General features: G+C 37.6%; 1 protein-coding gene across 2 annotated transcripts in view; it reads left to right on the top strand.

Annotated features, from left to right (window-relative positions):
* The first annotated feature begins 221 nt into the window (after positions 1-221).
* LOC308080766 (NACHT, LRR and PYD domains-containing protein 3-like) overlaps positions 222-23,070 on the top strand; it is a 27,430-nt gene continuing 4,581 nt past the window's right edge. Inside the window, exons 1-8 of one of the 2 annotated variants that reach the window (XM_080422737.1) lie at positions 222-518; positions 2,027-2,299; positions 3,259-3,294; positions 4,611-4,697; positions 4,987-5,070; positions 17,641-19,420; positions 20,986-21,159; positions 22,690-22,863. In XM_080422737.1, coding sequence (XP_080278863.1) covers positions 437-518; positions 2,027-2,299; positions 3,259-3,294; positions 4,611-4,697; positions 4,987-5,070; positions 17,641-19,420; positions 20,986-21,159; positions 22,690-22,863 — 2,690 coding nt within the window. In that variant the 5' untranslated portion in view covers positions 222-436. Of the gene's footprint in view, positions 519-2,026; positions 2,300-3,258; positions 3,295-4,610; positions 4,698-4,986; positions 5,071-16,538; positions 16,597-17,640; positions 19,421-20,985; positions 21,160-22,689; positions 22,864-23,070 lie in introns of those variants that run through there. The other variant, XM_080422738.1, reaches the window with a different exon arrangement.

The following is a 23,070-nucleotide window of genomic DNA, read 5'->3' on the forward strand; positions in this document are numbered from 1 at the left end:
GGTGGTGACCCAATAGGCTACCACAGTTTCTGTCCATCCCCAGTCTCTCTCTCTCTCTCTCTCTGTGATATATATATTTCTTTGTATTAGTGAAGAGTATGGATTATGATATAACATTTGTACATAGTTGGACACTTATTTTTGTTGCAAAACCCTTCTTTCTACTAAATGTGCTTTAACTATAATTCATCTTGACTGAAATATTCTTTTCCACACAGACCTACAAGATGTGAAATACATACAACTGGGAGGAGTCCTTGAATTGCTTCCAGATACCAACTCTGTTACTGAACCCATCACTGGCATCCTGTGGAAACATGGCCCCAATAAGGTAGCAGAATGGGATCAGGGCTTTGGTCCTGATGTGGATTACTATGGGACATATAGAGACCGCACTGACTTGAATAAAGAAACTCGAAGGTTGATCATCAACAACATGAACATAGAAGACAGTGGAGTATATTCTATGGAGGTAAACGGTCGACTGCTGAACAAGACTTACAAGGTTAAAGTGATCAGTAAGTATGAATGTTTGTGAAGGATAAATGTTATGATTGTGGTCATTTTTTCAATACATGTCTGTCCAGTCCTCAGAAGAGAACATTCTTTATTCATAATGCAATTTAAGGATTAGTGAATTTAAATGTATTTTCATAAAAAATACAATGAAAAATAAAGAACAGAAAGTGACACTGATTATGTTTAGTCTAAAAATTATTACTATTTTACCTAAAAGTACACCTTTTTTCTCCCAATTTTATGTGTAAATCTGAATTTTATTCTGCATAGCTGTAAATAGTTATTAAAACTAAAAAAAAAGTTGGTAACATTTGGTGCCTATGAGAAGAACGGGTATCCTGGCTCATAGTTTGACTAGGTACAGATACATGTAAGCAGAGTGAGTCACATTCACCACCAAATGTTTTCTGTTGGTGGGCGTGTTGCTGAAATGTGTTTAAATGTTTAATCCACCTAGAAGCACCAATTGAACTCCAACGCATTTCACCATGATTGATTTAGTTTTTCTCTGTTCCAATCCAGAGAGATTTTTAGTAGAGCCCAACCGATGCCAGAGTTTTGGGTCTGATGCAGATTCAGATTTTGGAGAGGTCTAGACCACACATTATTGATGTTTTAAACAATAAAAAAAAAAATCTGATCAATTTTAAAAAACATTTAACTTTAAGCAACAAAAATAAATAAAAATAAACACAAACCTTTTGATATAACAATACATCGGCTGTGTCACTCATTGTTAATACTGATGTTGTAAAAAAAGTGAAATAATGGCAGATGAATCGGCCAAACTGATATATTCCTAACTGTTAGTGCTCCTCTGATGGGTTTAGAAACAATCAGTTTCTGTTGTACAAAACATAAGAATGGAACTTTGTGACAGATGGGTTACCGGTTGCAGGTAATATTAATAGTGGATTTATTTCATACCAGCATGGACAACTCTTGTACACATAACGTAATGCTGGCACACAGAAACAACTCAATGAAACACACCAACATTATGTTACCTTCAGCTGTCGTTTATCCATCTGTATGTAATATCCATGATAAGTTATCTCCTTTCTGTCAATCTCAAGTGGTGTCATGTGGTGTCATGTGTGACTGTTGAAACGGTTGCTACGTGGTTGCTACCCTGTCACATTCAACAATCTGATTGGCTGCCACCCAGTGAAATTTGCTTCTCATTTGCATAATGTTGACTCATAATCGTTTTACTTTAGAAATGGCTGCCTTTTGTCTAATATAATCTTTCTTATCTTTTTTCTTTTTTTTTCTGCAGACGCAATTTTTGTTTCGTTTACACTGCTTCCACAGAAAATGCATGTGAAGCATAAAAATTAAACGCAATAATAATAATACAAATAAATGACACCTACAGTACGTGTATCTGCACCATAATCATTACCTGAGGAAGATCAGGTGTTTTCTTTTGAAAATGTTCTAACTGCAGTCTGGAGACAACTTGACCTGTATTTCTGAGCTGTGTTCACTATTTTTTTCCCTATAGAGAGAGTCCCAAAGCCAGTGGTGGGTATCAAGGCTCCTTGTACATCTAACTCTACCAGCTGCACACTGGTCTGTTACGGAGACATCACAGATTCAGGTCCGGTCACCTATCGCTGGAAGAAAGATGAAGGGGAATGGATGGTGTCTGACTCCGGACAAAACTCTAATATCACCAACGATGAGGAAGGGAAGAAGGTTAAGCATTTTCTTTGTGAAATGAAGAACCCAGTCAGTGTGGAGCAGAGTGATGCCATTGACAACCTGTTTTACAAAGGTATGTAGTTTATTCCACAATGTAGAAATTGATCCACTGTGATACAGGGTCAACAGTGCTATTTTGACTATTATGTTGGCAACTGGTTATGTGTGTCTGTATGAAGCATAGTGAAGATTAAACATGCTGTGACCTCTCAACAAAGTAACTTCTTTAATTATTTCTAGTGTCTAGTAGTAATAATAATAATGATGATGATATTATTATTATTATTATTATTATTATTATAATAATTATTATTATTTATTATTATCATAGCCTATATTGTGTTGTAATCTGTGTAAAATATGGTAGCCTAGTACACAGCTGGATATCAGGGAGAATATAATATGACATTGACATGAAGTAAACTAAATCAAATGTACAGTGTACAGTAGCCAGCTGACCCAGGCTACATGGCTTCTTGTATGGTAGTCTACATGTTGTTGAGGAACATTAATACGTCTGGTGTCATACAATCACAGCAAGTCTGAAAGTACTCTGATAGTTATTGCACGTACCTGAGTGTTTAAAATATAACATAACATTGTCAACTAAATGCAGAACATGTATTTATTATTATTTAATTGAAAGCAAATTAAACCCAGTAATGTAATTGTTGGGTAATCTTCTCACATAGCAAAACCAACAGAAAAATGGAACATAAATGAACCTGATGCTCAGGGCCGGACTTACCGTTGGGCTAGGGTGGGCTGCAGCCCGGGGGCCCCCAACTGGGGGGGGGCCTAAAAAAAAAGATGTATTTTTATTTTTTATGATCAAATTGTAAAGTAACCCTACCGAATTAACCGAATTAAAGTAACAAAAAACCCAAATAAAAGGAAAAAAGCCATCGTGCGCAGGGGGGCCTCAAAAAATACTCTAGCCCATGGGCCTCTACTCCTATAAATCCGGCCCTGCTGATGCTGGTATTGATTTCACAATTGTCTGAAACTGATCTTTTCCTCTCTACTCATCAGCCCCAACTGAACATGCATCTGATGAAGAAAATGAAAGTAAGTCCTAATGGTTTCAATCTATAAAATGCAGATGTGACTAGTCATATTACAATGTTTTGTCCATCTCTCCCTCTTTCTCTCCCTATCTCCCTTTGTTCCTCTCCCCCTCGCTCTTTCACTCTCTCTCTCCCTCTCTTTCCCTCTCTCCCTCTCTTTCCCTCTCTCCCTCTCCCCCTTTCTCTTTCCCTCTCTGTCACTCCCATTCACTCTCGCTCTTTCCCTCTCTCCCTTTTCCCTCTCCCCTTCTCCCTGTCTCCCCTTCTCTTTCCCCCCTGTCTCTCACCCTGTCTCTCTCCCTGTCTCTCTCCCCCCCTCTCTCTCTGACAATTGGTTTTGTATTTTGTTGTGTTTTGTCTTGAGCTCCCCTAAATTCTGGTATGGAGACAGGAGCTCCGTCCTAAGAAAGGAATATTGACTATATATATATGTTTCTATGGGCTGGGCTGATTATTTCATAATTTCATGTTTTTGTCTGTTCACGGCTTCACCATCGGAGTCAAGTTTAATGAGTTTAATAACATGCTAATTTCTAATTAATTCTGAGTCCTAATATTACGATCACCTTCAATTGTCTCAGCTGTCAACAACACCTGCTGTCTCAGTGTTTCAGCATCCTGAAAGCACTTCTAATAATCTTCTCCCTCCTCTGTTTGTTCAGTTTTACAGCTGCTGGTGTGAATTTAATGAAAGTAACCATAATGTTGTAATGAAGCCATGTTAGCCTACCTAACACAATGGGACGATAATCGGTATTTATCGTTTATTGTGATAAAAAACGCTCACAATAATCGCATTGGGGAGATATTAAGTTATCGTGAAATTATCCTCCATCATACACTAGGATGAATTAGCTTTTGTTGAGCTACAAATTCAGTACAACTTCCAAAAATAGCAGATCTACAAGCTCACAACGCGTTGCAACGAGCTTGTAGATCGGCTATTTTTGGCGAACGTTCCCCCCAGAATAGGGATGCTGGGGGTTCAAGTGGTTAACAAAAGTGGCACATATTTTGATTATCACGATTAATATCGTTAACCGCAATTATTTTTGCCGCAATTATCGTGACATGTAATTTTCATATCGTCCCATCCCTAGATTTGTCAGACAGTTGCAAAAATGTACTACTGTACTACTTACTACAGCTGCAAGTCTGAAAGTACTCTAATAGTTATTGTACGTACCTGAGTTTTTAAAATAATCGACCCATTATAACATTGTCAACTAAATGCGGAACATTATTATTAGTATTTATTATTCTTGAATTGAAAGCAAATTAAACTCGGTAATGTAATTGTTTATTTTTTCTCCGAAGAACCTGAATCTATGGGAGGGATGGTTGGAGGCATTATTGTTGTTCTCATCCTTGCAGTGGGTTTGATGCTGGGTGTGAAATATCGTGGTAAGTTTCTCTACTGATATTAAGTTACACATAACGGGCAACATGCTTACAAAGTTTCTGCTCAACAGCTACACGCAATGTCAAATATTTTAATCTTTAGAACTCACTGTGTGCGTGTGCGTATGCGTGTGCGTGTGTGTGTGTGTGTGTATGGGGCCTACTACTGTAAATTAAATATTACAATAAGTGTTAATTTTGTTTTTATCGTTATCCACATGTGTCCAAACAAGCCAACAGCTGAAACCTCATATCACTGTTTTGTAAATTGTTATCACTGTGTTTGAATCAGATTGTATAAAAAATAAGTTGCCAGAGTCTGTGAGGCGTATACTGCCTCGTTGGTTTGAGCCTGTGGCTGTGGATGATCCTGAAGGTGAGTTTAAGAGCTTTATTTGAGCAGTTTGTGGTCTGGAGTTGAACCTCCAACCCATTTATAATAATAATTATAAAATGTAATTGTCATAATGAACAAACGAAGTATCTATAGGATGAACATAATAACCATAACACATGATATGTGTGTTCATAATAAACCCCCAATCTTCAATTCTTCCTGCTGAATGAGTTGCTATAAAGTAAGAATAGGCTATTTGGTGTTGTTACTAATCATGTTGTTTACATATGATACACCATTTTTAATCAGAACAGCTGTAACACATGTCACACAGCCTAGGTTGTGTGTGACATGCACAAATGATGAGTACATTGCATTCTTTGGCTTTTTTTGCACATGTTTGAATAACTCCCCTAAAGATGGATATCAATGGTCTGTTCAGTGCAGTATTTGCCGTTTGTTTTGCTCTAATCAAGCAGCAACATGATAACAACACATGCCTTATTCTACTGAGATCAATGAAAAAGAGAAGGCGAGCACAAGAACGACTTTGTAATGATTGCACTGAGGTTACAATGATGCATAACGTACTGCCCTGCCTCCTCATCACACTAGAAATCAGTGGATGAAGGCCTGCAGAAAAGAATGGTGGGATAGAGTTATCTTTTTTCCCAATTTTAAATGGAATCAAAACCTTCGGATGACACGCCAATCATTGATAAAGTTATGGAGACTGGTGGAGGTATTTAATGGCTCCAGGTGAAGTCACCATCAGAGTTACCACCTCTTATTATGCGTGTCGCAATTGTTTTGTACAGACTTGGTAGCTGTGCAGAATACCACCTTGTCTCCAATCAATTCAGCATTCAAAAAAGCACAGTAAAAAAATAAAATCACATAGTGTTTTGTATGGGCATGTTAAAGGGCAAATCAAAGATCTGATCCAGATAAATGAAAAGGAAGCGCCAGAAATCAGCATGAGATTTGAGGCATCACATTTCATCCCACAAATCATGGGCCTGATAGACGGAGGACCATGGTGTTCCATAACCACACCCAGGAATTACGTATCCATTAAAACATACAAACACAAACAAATGATGACATGATGAGACATAATAACACATGAAGCCCCAAACACATTGCCAGTAACAAATACATGGATTGCACAATAAATGGAGCGTGCACAGAAAGAACACAGCAGATAGTAACCAGGCTAAGTCGTTTTCATGGAACCCTTTTCAGTAAGAATGTATATTAAGGTTGGCTCTGTAATGCATTATAAGCACATTTATAATGCACTTATAAGGCATTATAACACTAGTTATACATGTTTATAATTATGCATAACAACTTACAACAAGGTTTATGAAGTATTATAAGTGCTGGTCATAATGCATTATAAGTTCAGCGGAACAGCACATTATAACTATCATAACTTAGTCAGTTAAGTTTCTTTGTTATAAGTTATTATGCATAATCATAAACATTTATAACAAGTGTTATGAAGCCTTATACTGTAAGTGCATCATAATGCATTATAAATGTGATTACAATGCATTATAAGACACAACCTTTAAGTAAAGTGTTACCTGATAGTTACAGTATAATGTGCTGTTCCGCCGAACTTATAATGCACCAGCACTTATAGTACTTCATAAACCTTGTTATAAGTTGTCTTGCATAATTATAAACATTTATAATGATTGTTATGAAGTCATAATGATGCATTATAAATGCACTGCATTATAAATGCACTTAAAATGCATTATACACCCGACCTTAACATACAGTCTTACCCAATTTTCCTTTTGATCGGTTTGTGAACAGTTTTAAATCACCACTCTGCAACAGATTCAAATCTCTGTTTGGGTCTGTTTATTCTGAGTGGGGTGTTTATATGGAGCATTTGTATTCTGTTTGGGCTTTTAAACTGATTAGAATTAGCACATCTCACTCCATGAAAAGCCAGCATTGTTGCATATTGAAACAAAGCAGCGATGCCTCTCAGGCTGTAATTTAATGGACCTCTAATAGACACCCACAGTGATTGTTTAGGTTTATGAGTTCATCTTCCACATCAAATTCTAATTTAAAGCGGCCTGCAAATGTATATTGTATGTATTTATGTATCACTGTTAGCTCATTGTTACTGTTGGTTATGAAAATGTACCACTTCCAGAGTCTGTTTCATCAAGCATCTCACAATCACTTGTAAGAATCACACTCAAAGTTTGACTTGGACTAAACTCGACAGGGTCGAGGCCAGTGGTTCTCAACATTCTAAATTTCAAGCACCCCTAGTTTGACTCAATCGTTTATCTCTGGGACCCCAATTTACACTCTAATCCTCAGTGTTAAGTCAATGCTGAGAGTGTACAAATTGAACCAGTAGTTCTCAGACCTGTAAGGGTCCATATTTAAAGACCTGTAAGGGTCCATTTACTTACATTTATACACTTTTAGTCTGTAACTTCCAGTTACAGTGGTCAGTCTATGATGTCATGGACTTGCAAGGGGACCATTGTGGGAACAATGGAAACCTGAAATATCACACCGGTCATACAAGATCAGTCACAGAAATGATTCCATTTCTACCCAATTGATATATTCGGGTAGAAATGGACACGCCTCTGTTCAGTGGTATATCTGACAGTTCACTGCAAACATCAGGGTAATCTCCTCACATAGCAAAACCAACAGAAAAATAGAACATAAATTAGCCAGAAGTTGTTGTTTATTTCATAATAGTCTGTAACATTGTGAAGTGAAACTGATATTTTCCTCTCTACTCATCAGCCCCAACTGAACATGCATCTGTTGAAGAAAATGAAGGCAAGTCCTAATAGTAATCTATAAAATGCAGAAGTGACTAGTCATGTTACAATGTTTTGTCCATCCCTCCCTCTCTCCCTCTCTCCCTTTGCTCCTCTCTCCCTCCCCCTCTCTCCCTCTCTCCTCCTCGCTCTTTCACTCTCTCCCTCTCCCTGTCTCCCCTTCTCTTTCCCCACTGTCTCTCCCCCTGTCTCTCTCCCTGTCTCTCTCCCCCGCCCTCTCTCTGACAATTGTGTTTGTATTTAGTTGTGTTGTATTTTGTCTTGAGCTCCCCTAAATTCTGGTATAGAGGAGCTCCTTCCTAAGAAAGGAATATTGTCTACCTGTTGCTGCACCTTCCTGCTACCAGCTCAGCTGTCAACAACACCTCCCCTGCTGTCTTAGCACATTAAAACCGGGAAGGGAACACATCGGTGTCATTTTAAGATGTCTTTGGCTATTCAAAAGTAGCAGATATACAAGCTCATAGTGCGGCACAGAGTGCCACGCTATGAGCTTGTAGAAATACATATAAATTTGGCAGGTCCTTGACATGAAAGAGTTTGAGAACCACTGATGAAACATGTTTTTTTTAAACTGTAGGATTTAGAAGACATTTGTAGAATCCCCAGAAGCAAAGATTTGAGTTACAAATGTTTTCTTTGAAAAAACAATATATATACAAATATTTGCACAATTTAATTGATTGATTAAAAAAGAAAATAGCAGATCTACAAGTTCATAGCGCAGCACCGAGTGCCGCGCTATGAACTTGTATATGTGCTATTTTGAATAGCCAAAGAAATCTAAAATGACAGAGATGTGTTCCCGGATTGAATGGGTTAATGCAGAGGTCTTCAACAGGGGGTCCGTGACCCCTAGGGGGTCCGCGGAGGTACTGCAGGGGGTCCGCGAAATTGTTGTTTGATTAAACAATATTTTTGTTTGAAAAAAAACAAAACGTTTTTTTCCTTTTTTTCCCCCAAAATGTCAGATTGTCTTTAAACATAACATGAATCCATAGCAAACAGATAAATGGAGGCACAATGCACAATAACACGGTATGTTTATACATATTTTGTAGAGAATTTTATTTTTCACACCTACTGGGGCAGGTGCGTAGGAGCAGGCCATATAAAACACAATTTTATACATAAATATACAATATATGTGGTAGCCCCCCCTACCCTACAAGGTAGGGGGTCCCTGCTCCATCTACCCATCAGTTTGGGGGTCCCTGGCCTGAAAAGGTTGAAGACCCCTGGGTTAATGTGTTCAGCATCCTGAAAGCATTTCTAATAATCTTCTCCCTCCGCTGCTTGTTCAGCTTTAGAGCTGCTGGTGTGAATTTAATTAAAGTAACCTTAATGTTGTAATGAAGCCATGTTAGCCTACCTAACACAAAACTAGAGCTGTCAAACAGCTGCAAAAATGTACTACTTAATCACACAAATTCCTGTGATTAATGACATTATTTTCAATAACATTTAAATCAAAGATATTTATTCAAACTACCACTAAATTGATGAGGAATTCACACAAAAGAGGTACAAGCTGTATCTAGGTACTGTTGGCTGTGGAAAGCCTGGTGACACAAGGTTAGGTTGTGATGGACCTGCAACATGACAGACTATGGAGCTCAGTCAACTGCAAGCCTTAATAAGCAACTAGACTTTGGGAAAAAAGCCCCAAAAACCTGCAACCTGCAACTACCAATATTTACAAGCTCAAAGTCACCTATAAGAAGCAGACTTAGCAACACTGACTGGAAGTGATGAAACAATAATAATTTACAGACAATGTTGGAACAGGAACACTATAACATGAAGCTGATAAATGGTCTTTATGGGGTTCTCTCTCCTGATTGGATAAGATCGGTATCCCAAATTCAAAATGTATTTTCTTTTTACTAAAGAGGTGGATAGATGGGGAGATTCCTGATATTGAACAAACACTCTATAGCAATGATTACTGTCAGAATAAAGAGTTTCAATGTTTTAAGAAAAAACATTGTTATAACTATCATAAAATATTAATAAACAATAGACAGGTTCTAAAAGAAGAGAAACAGACATACAGAACCATATGTACGGATCAATGTTGTTCACATTTGATTCTGTTCCCACAACACCTATCATAGACATGCTTATAAACACATGCACACACACACACACACACACCTGTGCACACGCACATTATTAACGTTGCCAGTGTTAATTTTGACAGCAAATCTTTCTTTTGTTTTAGTTATAGTCTTTTGACTAAAATTCCATTTAGATTTAGTCATATTTTAGTCATCCGAAGTGTTTTAGTTTTAGTCTAGTTTTAGTTGACTAAATATCCTAAGATTTTAGTTACCATGATGCCGTTGTAATGCCTGATTTATACTTGCTGAAAAAAGCTGATCTACAAGCTTACAACAAGTTGTAAGCGACCAATAATAACATGACTTGTCTTCGTTATACTGGATCTGTTGTCCTGTAGTCATCCCTAACATTTTAGTCTAGTTATTATTTGTTGACTAAATTGTCAGTATTTTTAGTCATAGTTTTACCATAACTTTGTTCTTATAGTTTTTAATTAGTTTTCGTCAGTGAAAAAAGGTAGTCGAGGAACATTTGTAGTTTAGTCTACTAAATTAAGACTATTTGCTGCACTCATAGCAGAGATGTGGGGAGCAGACATACCATAGCAGACATAACTGTCCTTCCTATGAATATTACTAAATTACTAAATTGTAATGCATGGTGATTGTTGTGGGAACAAGGCAGGTTTTGTGTCATCGGGACTGTATGGAAACTTAAAATATCACTCTGTCATAAAAGATCAGTCACAGAATGTATTCAATTTCTACACTTGAATTCGTTCACATGCAACACTTCCTCAGAATGTGCACACATCTGCTGGGAACTACTCCTAACAGCTTAGATCAGCTCTTGAGCTATATATATATATATATATGGCATCACTGCAATAAAATAAAGTTCTAAAATAGTGTTAAGTGACCTTTCAGTGGCTGTATATCTGACAGTTCACTGTCAACATCCTTTTCACAATTTTTGTACAACACCGTTATGTGACTAAGTACATATGGTTAATCGATTTGTTTATATATATACAAAATGTAAAAAAGGATATATATTCAAAAAACATGCTTTTCGACTATTCGATGAATCAAAAAAGTCATCAATAGAATAATCTCTATAATAGTTGCAGCCCAAAAAAGCACAGTCAAAAAATTAAAATCACATAGTGTCTTGTATGGGCATGTTAAAGGGCCAATCAAAGATCTGATCCAGATAAATGAAGAGGAAGCGCCAGAAATCAGCATGGGATTTGATGCATCACATTTTATCCCACAAATCATGGGCCTGATAGACGGTAAAACACATTTTAAGGACCATGGTGTTCCATAACCACACCCATGAATTCCGTAACCATTAAAACATACAAACACAAACAAATGATGACATGAGACATCATAACACATGAATCCCCAAACACATTCCCTGTAACAAATACATGGATTGCACAATAAATGGATCATGCACAGAAAGAACACAGCAGATAGTAACCAGGTTAAGTTGTTTTCATGGAACCCTTTTCAGTAAGACTGTATATTAAGGTTGGGTCTGTAATACATTATAAGCACATTTATAATGCACTTATAAGGCTTTATAACACTAGTAATGTTTAGAATTATGCATACAAACTTACAACAAGGTTTATAAAGTATTATAAGTGCTGGTCATAATGCATTATAAGTTCAGTGGAACAACACATTATAACTACATACCATAACTTAGTCAGTTATAAAGTGTCTTTGTTATAAGTTATGCATAATTATAAACATTTATAACAAGTGTTATGAAGCATTATAAGTGCATTATAATGTATTATAAATGTGATTATAATGCATTATAAGACACAACCTTTAAAGAAAAAGATTGGTAATTTTATCGTCTACTCAGGCTTTTGTGAGCCCCCCAGACAGTTTTTAAGTTGCTTGATTCAGTATTTAGACATTTGATATTCATTTTATTAGACATGCCCCCTTCCTATACAAACCCATTATAACTTCAAACTCAATTTTTAACATGTTAGATTCATCAAAAACACCCGTCCTTGGTTCTGGTGACTCATCCTGCCCTCCTAATATGTGAGGGGCCGTGTTTTTTCGATTACTTTTTTAATATATTTTATTTGATTGTTTTTCCCCCCAAAAAATCTGGTTAGTGTTAGGGTTGTTTCCGATGAATCTAACATGGTTAAAATTGAGTTTGAAGTTACAATGGGTTTTTATAGGAAGGGGGCGTGTCTGATAACTTAAATATCAAATATCTAAATACTGAATCAAGCAACTTAAAAACTGTCCGGGTGCTCCCAAAAGCATATTGCAACAAAGCAGCGATGCCTCTAAGGCTGTAATTAAATGAACCTTTAATGGACACCCACAATGATTGTTTAGGTTTGTGAGTTCATCTTCCACATGAAATTATAATTTTAATCTAAAGCGGCCTGCAAATGTATATTGTATTTATGTATGTATCACTGTTAGATCATCGTTACTGTTGGTCACGAAAATTAACCACTTCCAGAGTCTGTTTCATCAAGTATCTCACAATCACTTGTAAGAATCACACTGAAAGTTTGACTTGGACTAAACTCGACAGGGTCTAGGCCAGTGGTTCTCAACATTTAAAATTTCCAGGACCTCTAGTTTTTGACTCAATCGTTTATCTCTGGGACCCCAATTTACACTGTAATCCTCAGTGTTAACATTCACTGACAGGCTTATTTCAAGCTTGTTGATCCATATGCCAAAGGCATTATGGATCAAACGGAGAAAAAAAAATCTCCGTTTATATTTTAACATTGAAGTGGATGGAGAATTAACTTTTTGAAAATCGTTTTCTCCTAGTTCCTTTGAGATAAAAAAGAAAAAAAAATAACCAAAAGAAAAATTAAAATGTTATTTTGATTATTATTTTTTTTTTTAGGTGACGTCAAAAGACGTCATTGGCACTAATGGCACACTGAAAACGGCCGTCAAAAGACGTCATTGGCACTATATGAGTTAAGTCAATGCTGAGAGTGTACAAATTGAACCAAATGGACCCTTATGGGTACATTTGGTTCCATATTTGTACACTCTCAGAGTTACAGACCTGTAAGGGTTCATTTACTTCCATTTATACACTCTTAGTCTGTAACTTTCAGTTACAGTGGTCAGTCTATGCTGTCATGGACTTGCAAGGTGATTGTTGTGGGAACAATGGAAACCTGAAATATCACACCTGTCATACAAGATCAGTTACAGTAATGATTCCATTTCTACCCAAACGATATATTGGAATAATATTCTTGTCAAGTGTTCCCATGCAACCCATCTGTCCTTCCTCAGAATGTGTTATACAAATGTACAAATGTGTATACAAATATTTTGAAAATAAGCTCACAATGCGTCACATGGCGATGCATTGTGAGCTTGTAGATCGGCTATTTTTAAATGGCCTAAATGTATTGGGCTGAAGTGTGTTTTGTGATAGTAATCAAAATCTACAAAGTAACTAGGGTACAATATTTGCCTTTGAGATGTGGTGAAGTAGAAGTAAAAGTATTGAAAATTGGAAATAGTAAAATTGCCTAATTTGTTTTTTTACTTAGTAAGTACAGTACTTGAGTAAATACAGTTACTTAACACCACTGCGAGAGAGGGGCTCGAGTCGTCACTTGCGTTTCAAATCATATTCTTTGATCTACTGGTGATATAACTTCACTGTCACAAGGTATTTATAAGCTACGCACTTCTGGATTTCTTTGTGTCAGTCTGTGCAACATGTGGTAAGCGGCCCCGACCGGAGTGGCTTGGAGCGGCAGGCGGTCCTTGAGTAAATGTACTTAGTTACTTTACACCACTGTCGATTGGTCTATCCAGCTCAAGTCTGTATCACGTCATTAACCGCAGGGAAGGTAAATTACTATTATCACACAAACCCTCCAGCCGCTACAATACATAAACAAACACAATTTTATGAGGTTCAAACTAATTAATGCATATTTTTGCGCTGCCAAGGAATACATTTCAGCCTGTAACAGACAGTAACACACAGTGGTGTAAAGTAACTAAGTACATTTACTCAAGGACTGTACAATTTTGAGGTATTTTTTACTTTACAGGAGTATTTCCAATTTTCAGTATAGGCTACTTTTACTTCTACTCCAGTACATCTCAGAGGCAAATATTGTACTTTTACTCCACTACAATTATTTGAAAACTTCAGTTACTAGATTTAGATTATTATTACAAAACTTACATTAACCACTTCACCCCTATAATACACATTTTGGCCATTCGAAAATAGCCGATCTACAATCCCACAGATCTTGTAGAGCTGCTATTTTCAAAAGATTTTTATACATGTCATACATTTGAAAACTTGTGAAATGGGACATTCTTCACAATGAGTAGCCTACTTTCTAGTTTTGGTACTTGAACATTTTGATACAAAGTACATTTTTAATTCCGGACTTTCACTTGTGACAGAGTATTTCTACATTGCAGTAGGCCTATTGATACTTTTACTTAAGTAAAAAAATTGAATACTTATTCCACTGACTATGTCCAAATGTTTGCAAAAATATTCCAAGTTTCTCACATTTTGTCAAATGTTTTTGAAAATAGCAGATCTACAAGCTCACTACGCCTTGCATTGTGAGCTTGTAGATCGGATATTTTCAAATAGCTGATGTAAGCTATATAGGGTTAAAGTGGTTAAACTGCGCTCTCTCTCTCTCTCTCTCTCTCTCTCTCTCTCTCGTTTTGCGGGCGGGTTGCAGATGATCATGTTGCCATGTCCCCTTATTATAAGCAACTTGGGCTCTCTTCGTTTGGGCTTGTTTTCATAGACCTGGTTGCTGAGGAGAACCAAGCACTTCAGACAGACTGACATTCCTTAAATTATATGTAGGATATGTAGGATATGTAGGATCATAGACATGTTTACACACACATGCACGCACACACACTCGTGCACACGCACATTATTAATGTCTGATTGAATATAGTGTGTCAATTTTGACAGCAATTATTTTTTAGTTTTTGTCATAGTCTTTTGACAGAAATTCTATTTAGTTTTACTCATATTTTAGTCATCTGAAGAGTTTTAGTCTAGTTTTAGTTGACTAAATATCATAAGAATTTAGTTGCCATGATGCCGTCGTAACGCCTGATTTATACTTAGCTGCATGCCGAAAAAAGCTAATCTACAAGCTTACAACGCTTGTAACGTGTTGTAAGCTTGTAGATCAGCTATTTTTGGAGTGTCATACTGTCATAGTCATAAAATGACCTGGATCTCTTATCCTGTAACCTCTAACCTTTTAGTCTATTTTTTTTTACTAAATTGTCAGTATTTTAGTCATAGTTTTAGTCACCATAACATTGTTTTTATTTAGTTTTTAATTAGTTTTCGACAGTGAAAAAAGGTAGTCGAGGACATTTTTTTGTCTTAGTTTTAGTCGACTAAATTAACACTGTCCAACATCTGTCCTTGATCAGAATGTGCACACACTTGCTAGGAACTACTCCTAACATGTTAGATCAGCTCTTGAGCTCTCCTACATTCTGGTGGAGACAGCAGCTCCATCCTAACAAATGAATATTGACAACATGCTCCTATGCCTGTATCTAAAAGTAGGATCACATTGTTGGGCACGTAGGACTGATGTTCCTACCATGAGAGGCATGATAAAGACTGGCTTAAGTGGCCTTAGCAGTGGAATGTATGGAGTACGGTCAGTTGGCCGGGAGTATTTAAATAATGCGTCTGGGCCATCTCTCTCTCTCTGGGCCATCTCTCTCTCGCTCGATCGCTCTCTCGCGCTCTCGCTTTCTCGCGCTCTCTCGCTTTCTCGCTTTCTTGTTCTCTCGCTCTCCCTCCTTACTACTGCCTCAAGTGATTTATTAGCGCTAATAAATCACTTAATGCAGTAGTAAGTTGGCACCAGTGCTACCAAGTAAAAAAGTACATTTTGATCCCTGATACTGTGTATACTGCGCATAAACCCAAGTCATCCCTGCGTATAGGCTAGTATATGGTATGACTTTCAGGGCTGATGACAGTTCACTGTCAACATGGGTAGTCTCCTCACATAGAAACATCATGGAGGGGTGCAACAGTTAATCAAACTAATCAATCCAATCGATTATAAAGAATTGATCATTTAATGAAATAATCGATTAATAATGAATTCCTATGTCAGGCATATTATAGATGAAAATGTCAAAGAACATAAATGGTTAATCGATTCCTTTATATACAAAATGTGAAAAAATAAATAAACGTACTTTTCAACTATTCGATTAATCAAAAAAGTCATCAATAGAATAAACGCGATAATCTATAGTAACAGCCCTAAAATGAAGCTGGTGTTGATTTCCTAACTTGACTGTGACAACATGAAGGGAAATTGACCCTAACCCAGAGAACTGCATCCTTGTTCTTCTTTGTTCATGGATGTGTGTGTGTGTGTGTGTGTGTGTGTGTGTGTGTGTGTGTGTGTGTGTGTGTGTGTGTGTGTGTGTGTGTGTGTGTGTGTGTGTGTGTGTGTGTGTGTGTGTGTGTGTGTGTGTGTGTGTGTGTGTGTGTGTGTGTGTGTGTGTGTGTGTGTGTGTGTGTCTCATAGGAATTCCACTAAAAACAAGAAGTGATCCAACATCAAATGTGAACAGCAGTGATTCATCACCTGGTATGTATGTTTCTCCTTTATTACTACCTGTCTATTGTTTATTATGATGTTATTATTTTAACTGATATATTGATTTGTTTTTTCTACCATTTTCAAATGTGTTTTCTCTTTGTCTCTCTTTCATTCACTTCCTCCTCCATCCCTCTCTCTCCCTCTTCCCCTTTTCCTCCCCCTTCCCCTTTCTCTCCCTCTCAGTCTCTTTCCCTCTTTCCTCTTCTCTTTCCCTATATGTTTCCCTCTCCCCTTCTCCCCTTTCTCCCGCTTCTCTTTCCTTCTCTCCCTGTCCTTTAATGATTTAACAAAACATTTATTTTTTTAACAAAAATGTATCACATCCTGTTTATCTTTGTAAAAATTGATTAAAATATCATGGAAGTACTTCAAGTATGACTTCACTTGACAGTCAAACATTTTGGTGTTCAGACCACTAAAGGCCTTTGCAGACAGGGTGCGATTTTTCGCATGAAAAAAAACGGACAATATCATATTTTAAATGAACACATGGTTCTCTATGACCTCATGCACACCGGCTCCGAATTTGCCGTGTGGCAAGTGGCTGCGGCGATGCGTTTTTTTCCAATCAAAGCCAGTTCGATTTGTGTCTTTTTGCATGCAGTAAAAACTGATTGACTAATCTCACCCTGTCTGCAGGGCCTTAATAGTAGTGAACTAATAGTAATGAATAGTAACTAATAGTAACTAATAGTAATTAATAGTAGTGAACAGTCTTCATCAGAACAGAATAATGATGTGACTGATGTGTTTAACCACTTTCAACCTGTATTCAACCAGTTTTCTAAATTTGTCACATTTTTACATTTATTTAAAAACATTGTGAAAATAGCCAATCTACAAGCTATTTGTCGTATAATGTATTATATAGAGCTACATAGTCAATAATATTGATAATCTGACAGTAAAAAAATACTTGTATGTAGCTCAGCGGCTACAGCAGGACACACGATCCTCTTAACTTTAAAACAAAGATATATATATTTACCATAACATGCACTTATTGTTATCCTCTGTTCTTTGATCATTTAGAAACCCCCGCTCCTGTGTGTCAACGACAACTCAAGTCTATTCTGTGGGATAAGTTTCAGTGTATGTTCGAGTGGATCACAAAAGAAGGACATAAACAACTTCTGAATGAGATCTACACAGAGCTCTACATCACAGAGGGAGAGGGGGGAGAGGTCAATATGGAACATGAGGTCAGACAGATTGAAACAGCATCCAGGAAAACAGCCAGACAAGAACAACCTATCCAATTAAATGACATCTTTGAACCTTTACCTGGACAAGAAAAGACATTCAGAACAGTGATGACAAAGGGAGTGGCTGGCATTGGTAAAACAGTCTTAACTCAGAAATACACCCTGGACTGGGCAGAAGACAAAGCCAACAAGGATATCCACTTCATCTTTCCATTCACTTTCCGAGAGCTGAATTTGATGCTGAAGGAGAAAAAGAATTACAGCTTGATTGAACTTATTCATGACTTTTTTGGTGTTACCACCAACGAAGAAGAAATCTGCCGTTTCCACGGATCCCAAGTTGTGTTCATCATTGATGGATTAGATGAGTGGAGGCATTCTCTAGACTTCGATAACAGTGAGATCTGTACTGATGTCACAAAGCAAACCTCAGTGGACGTGTTGCTAACAAACCTAATTAGTGGGAACATGCTTCCCTCTGCTCGCATCTGGATAACCACACGACCTGCAGCAGCCACTCTGATCCCTAAACGGTATGTTGACAAGCTGACAGAGGTGAGAGGGTTCACTGACCCCCAGAAGGAGCAGTACTTCATGAAGAAATTCAGTGATGAAAACCAGGCCAGAAGAATCTACTCACACATCCAGGCATCAAGAAGCCTCCACATCATGTGTCACATCCCAGTCTTCTGTTTGATCATTGCTGCAGTTGTCCAGGACATGTTGACAACAGTGAAGATACTAACATTGCCAAAGACCCTGACCGAGCTGTACATTCACTTCATGTTGTTTCAGTCCAAACAAAGCAAGGACAAGTATGATGACAAAAAAAAGAAAGAAACGGGGGCCATGTTGTCTCTGGGAAAACTGGCTTTTCAACAGCTGGAGAAAGGCAACCTGATCTTCTATGAAGCAGACCTGATAGAGTGTGGCATTAATACCAAAGATGCAGCAGTGTACTCAGGAGTGTTCACACAGATGTTTATAGAGATAAAGGGTGGGTGGCTCAAGGAAGAGGTGTTCTGCTTTGTCCATCTGAGCGTTCAGGAGTTTCTGGCTGCTCTTCATGTCTTTGTCACATTCATCAACACTGGTGTCAACCTTCTGTCAACACCCCAAACAACCTCCATGCCGCCCAAACCGGACATAAAACACCTCTACCAGAGTGCTGTAGACAAGGCCTTACAGAGTTCTAATGGACACTGGGACCTGTTCCTCCGTTTCCTGCTGGGCCTTTCAGTGAAAAACAATCAGACTCTCCTAAAAACACTGTTGGGACAAACAGGAAGTAGATCACAGACCAATCGGGAAACAGTCCAGTACATCAAGAAGAAGATCAGTGAGAACCCCTCTCCAGAGAGAAGCATCAATCTGTTCCACTGTCTGAATGAGATGAATATTCATTCTCTAGAGAAGGCGATCCAATTGTACCTGAACCCAGGAAGTCTCTCCACAAGAAAACTCTCTCCTGTTCTGTGGTCAGCTCTGGTCTTCATATTGCTGTCATCAGGAAAGGAGCTGGATGTGTTTGACCTGAAGAAATACGGTGCTTCAGAGGCTGCTCTTCTGGGGCTGCTGCCAGTGATCAAAGTCTCCAATAGAGCTCTGTGGGTGAACTGATAACTGGATACATTTAATGTGTAATTTTCTGTTATAGGAAAGACAATACAATCATTTAACCACTTCATTCCTATACAAAATAATGAATAGCAAAAAAGAAGATCTACAACCTGTTGCTTCATGATTTGTAGTGGGATTGGCTATTTATTGCAAGTTTTGATAAATGACCAAAATAGGAATGGAATGGTTAAATGGTTCATTGATTATAACACTAATGTTTTAAATTAGGAACCTTGCTCATACAACGACTAACATAAATTGAGTGTATGTGTGCATAGGCGTCGGATGAGTCTGACCTGGGTGAACACATCCATTAATCATAATGATTATTAGCTGGGGGATGCATGTAGGAAACTCTGCTGCCTGTCTGTGTGGATTGCTATGGGGGATGGAAATGTTTCTATTCACAACCACGAACAACAGCTAAAGTTTTTCTTTTTCTTTATGTCTGTCTGTCTGTCTATCAATCTCTGTTCTGTTCAGTGTTGTTGCTTTAAACATGGTGCTTTACCACCGTGGTGTTTACCGTGGTGGCCACGGACACCTGGTACACACAACACTGCACTGACTCAGGACTGACCGCTTTCCTTTTATTATAATAATAATAATAATAATAATAATCATAATACATTAATAATAATCATAAAAATAGTACAATTTATAATAATAAAATCAATACAAATAATAATAATAATACACTTTATTTCTAAAGCACTTTTCAAAAACAATGTTTCAAAGTCCTTTACAATGCCAAGATATATACAATCCGTAAGGATACAAAAAAACAGTCAATTAAAATTCTGAGGTAAGATAACAAAAAATATTAAAATAAACGCAATTGAGACAAAAAATGTGCAAGGGAAAGGTAATACAATCTAAGGATGAAGTCAGTGTGGAAGTCCCAAATGAAGTCAGTGTGGGTCGCAGGTCCCAGCTAGCGTTACCTCCCACACCCGGGTCATAGCTCCTCTCTGTAGGCTTACAGATAGCAGGTGGTTTGTTGTTAGTAGAAAGAAAGTCACGGCCGAGCTACATCGGAAGTGAAAATGCGCGTCTGTGCGTGGAATTTATTGTACGCGTATGTGTTTGTAAAGCTCCAATTGATGTCAATCATACCAGCTACACCAGACACACGGATAAGGCGAGCCCCACGTGCTCATGTTCTGTATTGACACATTCTTGTGGTGGCTAGCTGCAGCGACAATGACAGATTATAATCCAGAGATATCTATATCTATAATCTATAATGTGCACAATAGCCAGCAGTAGCCACGCTATTTGACCCCGGCTTTAATCATCTTGTCATGGCAGTCTACTGAATTTACCCTCTAAGTTCCATAAAGGTTTGGCCATCTGTTCATGACTTAGTATACTAACAGATAGATAGACATACAAACAAATACAATTATGCAAATATTAACTGAAATGTTCACTTGTGTGAAGTTTTCTTTTTTCTTTTTTTCCCGCTAATATTAATAACTGGATATGATGCATGTATAATGTGATGTTTCATGAAATACAAACAATGATGAAATCACTACTGTTTCTTCAGGCTGAGTGGCTGTAACCTGTCAGAGAGATGCTGTGAGAAGTTATCATCAGTTCTCAGCTCCAGCTCCTCTAGTTTGAAAGAAATGGATCTAAGCAATAATTATTTGCACGATTTAGGCGTGACGCAGCTTTGTGTTGGACTGGGGAGTCCACACTGTACACTGGAGACCCTCAGGTCAGTATGAACGTGTTCAACAGATGACAATTCTGGAGTAATTACGCATGGAGCTTATCCTAATTACTTCAATGAACTGTGTGTGTGTGTGTGTGTGTGTGTGTGTGTGTGTGTGTGTGGGGGGGGGTGCAAAGACAATAGCTATAGTATATAATATAAAATAATGAAGGTCTGTGATTCTTGTGTGAAAAGGGAGGGAGCATCAAGCATATTCCGGCTGGTCTGTGAAGCTGTCAAATGCAAAGACAACTTGCTGAGATTCATAAGTTTGGACCATTGATTCACTGAATATTGTCATACAATAACTCCATATTAAAATGTCCCTTTTTGTAGATTTACTGTCATTTGTGCTTCTCTGTGGAGTGTAAACATCACCTTGAACCTGTGGAGTGTAAACATGAGAGTTTGAGGAGTTAACAGAAATCCCTTAAAACCACCAGAACTCTTCTTCAACTATAGCTTTTATTAAACTAGAACGTTGCACTAGCACATACCTCCACCCAAGGTTTGATTTGTTTAAAAGGAATCAGAATGGCAGATATTTTCTATAATTTTTACTTAAGCCCTATATACTTGATGATATTAAAAGCATGGGTTCCCCCACAGAAAATGTAACCCTGCCTCCACCAGCACAATGCAAATATCTAGATATGATTTGATCGATTATGTAAGTCTGACTTTTATTTTGACATTGACATTTGAGCTTTTTGACCCCAACTGTAATCATCTTGTCATGACAGCCTACTGAATTTTTAATAAAAAGTAGGAAAGACATGCACATCCACACCTGAAGTTAGGCAGGTGCTGAACGAAAAAATTACATGAAAACCAAAAGAGAACGCTCACACACTGTGGGCTCTAGTTATAGAATTCTTTATTGCACCTGAGTGCTGCTGTGACGTTTGGGGCTTTCGCCTTTCCTCAGTCTGAAGCCTGCTGAATTTTACCACTAAGTTCCATGAAATCCTGCCCTTCTGTTCATGACTTATTTTACTAACAGACAGACAGACATACAAACACATGAACAGAATGGGAGATAACCATAACCCCCATTCAACTGATTTTATTATTACCCTCAGAAGTAAAGATAAAAATCATACAAATACTAACTGAAACTTTTTCAAAATTACATATAAAGTTACATGTATGAAGGTTTTTTTTCCACTAATACTAATAACTGGACTTTTAGGACTTCCTTTACGACTTCAAAGCTGACATGACACTGACATGCACTTTATTGAATGCACTACATGTGATTTAGGACCTCTGTATTTGACAGAATACTGATCTTAACATGCTGCTATTTTCAGCCTTTTTGTGCTCTTTTTATTTTCAATGTTTTACTCTCTTTTACCCCTTGAACTGCAAATGTGAAAGCCTGCATAAACAAGAGTTTCACCTCACTTTTACCTGTAACTGTGTTGTGACAATAAAGTTGATTCATTGATTGGATGTTTAATGTATAATGTGATGTTTCTTTAACAGAAACATAAAATACAAATAATGATGTAACAACTACTTTTTCTTCAGGCTGAGTGGCTGTAACCTGTCACAGAGATGCTGTGAGGAGTTATCATCAGTTCTCAGCTCCAGCTCCTCTGGTTTGAAAGAAATTGATCTAACTAGTAGTGATCTGTGCGATTCAGGCGTGAAGGAGCTCTGCGTTGGACTGGGGAGTCCACACTGTACACTGGAGACCCTCAGGTCAGTATTCATGAACCTGTTCAACAGATGACAATTCTGGAGTAATTACACATGGAGCTTATCCTAGTTACTTTTCTTTTTTGGTCTGTGTGTGTGTTGGGGGGCACAGACAATAGTATATAGTATAATATCTGTCAAGCTGTCGAATGCAAAGACAACTTGTTAAGTTTCACAAGTTTGGACCATTGATTCATTGAACTAGAAAAA

The sequence above is a fragment of the Gymnoscopelus braueri genome (genome assembly GCF_963280865.1).
Source record: "Gymnoscopelus braueri genome assembly, chromosome: 24".
NCBI classification, from domain to species: domain Eukaryota; kingdom Metazoa; phylum Chordata; class Actinopteri; order Myctophiformes; family Myctophidae; genus Gymnoscopelus; species Gymnoscopelus braueri.